Raw genomic sequence first — 7,455 nt, 5'->3', positions numbered from 1 at the left:
AGAATAACTTGTTATTCTTACAATAACCTGTATTTATAAGTTAATAAACAGAAACAGAAATAAGATGAAGCAGCAAAAATATAAAATACAAGAATAAATCCGAATCCACAGAAACTACTGTGTGTCCTTAAGAGATTTAATCCCCTCACTGTATCCAAGGTTATGGATTAATTTCTCCCAAGATAAAACGGATTAAACCTGTTAAAGAAATAGTGGTACCTCAAACTTCTTTAACTTCAACGAACTTAAGAACTGCAACAAGTCACACAAACTCAGTCGATGGACACTTTGATTTTTATTTGAGAGAAAAACAAATGCAGAGAAAGAAAAATTTTCAGTGTTTTAAAAATAAAAAATTGACTTCCTTTTATAGCCATTTTCAGCAAGGAACAGGTCTGTTCAGTGAAATCTGTTCAGAACATTTTATCTAGAAAGTTGTGTCTTTTGAAAAAAATAACAACTTTTCAAAAAAATGTGTCTGTTAGAAAAATAACTACTTTTTGGAAAGTAACGACTTTTTGAAATGTTACTGTTACCCGCAAATTTATAAGAGATAATATTAACAGGATTTATTTGATTTAACAAAAACTGATTAAATAAATTTTGTCCAAAAAATTTATCAATCAATCACATCCAAAGCCGAGCAACGACGACGCAAGGGGACATCTTCTTCTTAGCTCTTTTAAGAAGTAATGAAAGTGTTTCCTTCTATAAGGACAACAATTTCTATTTCTTTTGCCGATATGGGAGAAAGACTTTTCATTTGCACTTTGCAAATGGCTTTTCATTTTCCCTCCAAAGTAGTTCTCTCACTTTTCATATTCTCTCTTTTCTTTTCCCATTCACACTTGCTAAAACCCAACATAACTTCCATGGGTTTTATCATCAAAGCATAAGTTGACAAGACATATGATACATTTACATTAATATTAAAGTATTACACTAAAAGTAACCTAAAGAACAAATAGTTAATTTTGGAGCTCCAGGAATATACCAAATGGAGTGACAATGGAAATGGAAGTGAAGTGGGCTTACCAGTGGGAATTGAAAACACCATCGCAAGCCCTTCTTGGTAGAGTTCACTATGGGTTTATTCTGCTCCAAAAGCCCATGGAGCAACTAATCCATACTGCATTGTTTTCCTACATGTTTCTTCCCTTGGACTGTCAATTGAAAGCTGCCAAACTTGGAACTCTGTACTTGAATCGCCTTTTTTCACAAAACTTTTACACCGATAAACATTTCGAGATCAAGCAATGTGCTTTCAAGAATTCCTTTTGAAATTTAATTACTTGAAATAAATTTGGCCAAACATGAATGTAGCACAACATGAGTCTCATTTGTCATTAGAATTTCTGGTCCTTCCTTTGAACCTCTATTGCAATCTATTTTGTGGTATAAACACCAACAACCGCAAAAGGAGGCGAATTGTGTTAGGTAAGATTTTCACTTTAACTGATGAATCATAACTTTGCACTAAACAATCAAAAGGGGGGACAAAAGAGACAATTTTGTTTCATTGAATAATTCGACGGAAGGCCTTATTATTGAAGAGAGATAAACATAGTAGGTCTGTCTAAATACTAGAGAATTACATAATGATGTTTAAGAAACCTTTAAGAAAGATACAACATCAATGACAACAGTGACGACAACAAAGACGAAGAACGATGATACGAGGAGTTGGCCCAGCACGCCTGCGTAGTTCATAGTAATAAAGACATGATTAGCTCCAACAATGAAGCCTACGAGGTTCAACACGGAAAATGCTATCAGTGGCAGAGCAAGTATCCCTATTCCTTGGAAATCAAATTTGCCCTTCTCGTATTTCTTGAGCTTTTCCTTGTCAATTGCCTTGTCCGACAAATACAATTTCTCTCCTTGTGTTCCGACTATCTTGTCATATATAGCTTTCAATCCTCCTAACCATATTGCGCTAACTCCCATCATCATCAATGCCCTGTATTCCATCCACCACGTTTTAACTGATCCCCCTTCTGGAATTGACTCCGACATATTCTCCAAAATTGTCGATATGAAAGCAATCACATACACTGCAAACCACGGATCATGTACCTCAGGATAGACTTGGAAGTCAAACAAAAGGCCAATAGAAGGAACACTAGCATACATAACCATTCCCCAAGAATAAAGAGTGAAATACATCAAATAGGCATAGCACATGCATTGGAGAGTCCTCATCCTACTACTCAAACCATAAGTGATGGGATTGAGATGTGATAAACCAGCTTGTGTAAGTGCAGCAACCCATTTGATGAGCTGTGATGAGAAACCTTGCATATCAACTGGGGCACAACCCAAGAAAGATGGCCTGTCTGGATACAAATAAGTAGATGTCCACCCTTTGCAGTGTAATAGATAACCAGTAAAAGTGCTCTCCAAATGACAATCGTATGAATAACCAATCTGCGTAACAAATATTAAGTCAATCCAAACAGACTCTTAAACAACAAATATGAAAAGTAAATAAATTATGACTTGCCTCTTGACCCCAATGTGTGCCATCCTCATATGCACAAGTAGCTAACATCTTAGCTTCCTCTATGATATCTTCTGATATGACTTTATCTGCCTTAACATAACCATTTTTCTCCTCTAATGAAGCAAGAAACCTTTTACTCCTTCCAAAATGCTTTTCCGGTGAACTAAGATACGCCTCTGTCACCACCACCCAACAATTTTAACTAACCAACCAAATATTTCATAATAGAAAGTTGTTTTCATAAGGGTAATTTTGGAAGAAAATTATATAATTTTCTCTAGATTTGCAAAAATGAACCAGTAAAATGTTAAATCTATTTTTTATTATAAATGAAAATGAAAAGTATTATACTACTCTATTTTTACTTGCTCAATCTACTTTCTTTGTTGAAATAATATTAATTTTGCACGCTTTTTTAAAAATTTATATAAATAGAAAAAATTCATTACTCTTCAAATATAAAAAATATAGAAAAGATTCTTTTGGCCAAAATTTGTCTAAAATTGTATGTTACTTATGTCTAAAATTTGTCAAAAAATATAGGAAAGATTCCTCTATTATATTTTTATTATAACTGGAAAAAATATAATTAAAAAATGACTATAATTAATAATAAAATAAATTAAAAGTTAAATATAAAATTGTCTATGAATTTCATAAATTGAACTGATAGTATTGGACATCCAAAATAATATCACGGGCAATTACTAGTATTAGACCTAGAGAGTGTAAATAAATTTCTAGCATACCTTTTACTCCTGGACTTGTGTATAACGCTTTCCTCTTGAGAAAATAACCAGTCCCAGATAACACTGGGCCTTGGATACCATCCATTCCATGCCATATTGTCTAAAAAATAAAAAGTAAATTACCATAATCAACCTTAATGTAAAATCATTTCACTACTAAATTTAATATAAAAGTAAAGAAATTTTTTTTAACAACCTTGTAAGCCTGTCTAATTTTGACATCATAAATATCTGACTTGCTGACATTGTAAAAGACTTGAGGGAACTGAACATAGGCTAAATCAGATGATAGCTTTGGATCAAGATGAAAACACATTGCCTTCCTAGCTGATATTGGATCATGACAGAAGAAATCACAATCTAACACCAGTACATAGGGGGCATTACTCATTATTCCAGAAACTCGAAGCTGCAATCACAAAATTAATTTAATATTATGTTAGAAAATTGTGTTGTACAGCTACGAGACACATGAAATTTAAAAATATTTAATTAATTCATACTAGAGCATTTGCAGATCCACCCTTGAAATGATGAAGACGGTTGAATCTTCTTTCACGGGATACATAAACTAGCAAGGGCATTTTCGTCATATCATCCACACTCTTTTCGTTCTCCCTCTCGTTTATTACCTGCTCGGCCAAAATAATGAAGATAAAAATAGTATAGGCAGATCTTATCTAAAACTGCATTTTCGTTTATGGTTCAGAATACCTTAATAAGCGAAGCTCTATCAGGCACTACGTTACCATTGATTTTTCCAGATTCACCAGCATGTTCCACCTTCTGCTGGAACTCTTCATATTTCAACTGCAATTTTATTTTTTTTACAGTTAATTCATGAGCAAAAAATAAATAAAGTAATGAACACTTGACTTCTAATACAAAAAAAAAAAAAAAAAGTAATTCATCCATACTTTAATTTCTTTCATTTCAGCAGCAAAATCATCATTCTTAAGAACACGGTCATCATCTCCTAACGGAGAAAAAAATGCTTTTGGGCATCTCGTTTTAATTCCATAGTTTCTACAGAAAGGTAACCATAGCTTTGCAAACAAACACGCTTGTTCCATGGCGTACAACGACAATGGACATCCTCCATCATCAGCGAGATACACAGCCAATTTATCGGTGGGATAATCAAGAGCCATTGCGGATATCACAGTGTTCATGACATCTACAATTGGCTCTTTCTTAGGATTGGCAGTGAATACCATTACGTCAATTGGCGGTAGATCGGAATCTTTGCAAGTAATGTTTTCAGGGAAAACATCTCGTTCAACGGGGCGCCAACGAGTACCTTGTCCGAAGAACCACTTGAGAATGAAACTAAATTCACCAAAAGTGATGAGCGCCCAAGCAAGTGCTTGTAAACTGAGAATGTTTTCGAATTTAAACAAATTAGATACACGGTAGTATATTAATGCAAGCATGATTATTGAGTGGATGAACATGTGGAGTCGGTATACGGTGGTGATAGGTTGTGGAACAGTGCTTTTGTTGAGCTCCATGGTTTTTTTCATGGTGTGGTTTCTCTCTGCACTCCCTCTCCCCTCTCTTGCTCTTTCACCACACCTATATATGGCTTCAATATTTTTGGTTGCACTAAAATAGAAAAATACCAAAATGATCCTTAATGTATTTGATAATGCTTTATTGGTCCTTAATAGGTTTCAACTTATTAAAATGATTTTTGATATATAACAATTAACCATTACGGTTCACAATCAATTATGTTTTCACCGAGTAATAAATATTTTATTCGTCTTAATTTAGGTGGTATTTGATACATACTTTTAAAGTTTAAAATTTAAAATAATTATTAAATATTTGTGTAATAATAAATTATTTAATTAAAAATATATAAAAAAATTAAAATTAAATTATTTTTTATTATAGTAACATAATATTCTTTTTTGGACGAATTATCAAGAAAAAGGTGTAGGTAAATTCAACCAAGAGAGCATGAGTTGATGGGTTGCTTGGTAGTTGGATGAAAAATAGGTTATTTATATAATATTTTTTTATAAAATAGTATAATGTTTGGTAGGTAAAGAAGAAATGAGTTATTTATTTATAAGAATTAATATGATATTTGGTTGATAATTTAGACATCGCATAATTGATACATATATAGGTTATGAAAATATATACGTACTATTTTATACATGATACAAGATGAAATAATAAATACATGTGTAGTCACATAAATGATTAATCTTTACGTAACTAATATTTGCTTAAAATAATGTATAGATTCATTAATAACTATCTCTACGTTACTTATATAATTCTAACCAAGCTACCAAACGATCTCTGAGCCTATTAATTTATGTATCCCAATTTAAATGATACTTTTTGGATTACTAGATTTAATTTATTTATTTTTATCTTTGATCTAATTTCTTCATACTTATTTTAAATATTTTGAATTGTCAATTATTATATATTTTTTTAATAATTTTATAGCATCTTCAAATATATTAAATTTAATTTTAAAAACATGAATATTTCATATCAAAACTTGAATCTTTTAAAATTTCCAAATATTCAAACTTGGCTTAAATACTAAGTTTTTTTTTAGTATTTATAAACTTCGGATATTTGATAAATACATCTGTCAATTTATATAATCAAACACCATTTTCTAATTTATTTTTCAAGTTTTTTTTAAATATTCTTGGGACCAAACGGATCCTTGATCTATTTGATCATCGAAATTTCTATGAAGTCCTACTATGCCACATTGAGACATGACAATATAAGGAAAAAATGAAATGGTGTGAGTGACTGCTAAAAATAAATATGACAACATTTGGCCACAATTTTTACAAACTCTCTGGTTTAAACCCTGAAGTATAAATTAATGTCATATTTTAACTCGTCGGACAAAATATCTTAACCTTTATCGCTGAAACGTGTCGGAATTTTTAAATGTAATTGCAACGCTCGTATGAGTGCACATGTTCTAAATTATCTCTAAATTATATGCTTTTGAATTGTCATTTCTATTAAGAAAATTAATATAATGAGTTTATTATTTTACTTTTATTAAATATAAATTAGATCAAATAAAAATTATAATTTAAAAAAATTATATCTTTTTTAAAATAATTTATTGAGGACATCAGTAAAAAAATATCCACTCTTAGTTTGTCAAATAGAGAAGTAATTTGGGACAACTAAAAAATAAAAGTGAACAAGTAATTACAGATGAAATATTAACTATTACAATTTTAGATTTTAGATTTCTTAAAAATTTAGGTAAATTTATTATTGTATCCTTGTTTATTGTACTATTAAAGTCAAATTTTCAATCAATGAAAATGAATTGATTCATTTTGATTGTTTAATTAGACCAATGAATATGAATTATTTACTTAACTTTTTATATATATTTCAAGTTTAATAATTCTTAAGGATAAAGTAAAACTATAATATTATTTACTCATTAATTTTATAAACAATAAAATATTAAAAATTTGCCTGTTCAAAAAGATTATTATTATTATAATTAAAAATAGTTTACTTTTTCAGAAAATATGTAATTTTTCATGAAATAATTTTCAGCACTCATAACTATCTATAAATATTATACATTATAAAAATGATAAATGTCAACTATAAAGATCTTTTTAGTGATACAAAGTGCAAAAATTCATTTATTCGTTATATAACATTGACACAAATGTTAGCAATCAATTAGACAAATACAAAATGTGAAACTTGATATAATATTGAATAATTGTATTCTCTGATATAACATTGATATAATTATATTCATTGATACAACAGTGATATAATTATTTTTGCCGATACAATTTATTCATTTATACAAATCGTTTTGGAATACACAATATACATACTAGTTATATATAAACATGTATCCAGCAAATATACAAGTACAATTCATTTGTTTTGTCTTTACGCCCTACATCTCGCTGATCTCTTTTATCCCTCTCTTAATCTCCCTCAACTCTCTTCACTTTTAACATGTAGCTACATATCGTAGTGAAGCAAGCTATAGTTATTTTGCGTGATTATGTTTTTAGTCTTAGCAATCTTTGCAATTTTCTCTAGTATAATTTTGAATAAAGATTGTATAACAATGTAAAAAAAATTAAGGAACATTTAATCATGTGAGATGAAATTATGAAAGGAAATCATATGAGATGAAACGAAAGTTTTATTTTGGACTTCTGG

The 7,455-nt window shown here is 30.0% G+C and overlaps 1 protein-coding gene across 1 annotated transcript; it reads right to left on the bottom strand.

The window, feature by feature from the left end:
- Positions 1–1,509: 1,509 nt before the first annotated feature.
- Positions 1,510–4,920, bottom strand: LOC101255510 (cellulose synthase-like protein G2). Its single transcript, XM_004243592.5, has 7 exons — positions 4,170–4,920; positions 3,967–4,062; positions 3,756–3,884; positions 3,449–3,661; positions 3,253–3,352; positions 2,504–2,679; positions 1,510–2,427 (listed from the first exon to the last, which is right to left on the bottom strand). Exons 1-7 carry the CDS (start codon positions 4,773–4,775, stop codon positions 1,606–1,608), a joined length of 2,142 nt encoding a protein of 713 aa, XP_004243640.1. The 5' UTR covers positions 4,776–4,920; the 3' UTR covers positions 1,510–1,605.
- Between the last annotated feature and the right edge of the window lie 2,535 nt (positions 4,921–7,455).

Source organism: Solanum lycopersicum, chromosome 7 (assembly GCF_036512215.1).
Source record: "Solanum lycopersicum chromosome 7, SLM_r2.1".
In the NCBI taxonomy this organism is placed as follows: Eukaryota; Viridiplantae; Streptophyta; class Magnoliopsida; order Solanales; family Solanaceae; genus Solanum; species Solanum lycopersicum.
This window is presented reverse-complemented; position numbering and strand designations above follow the sequence as displayed.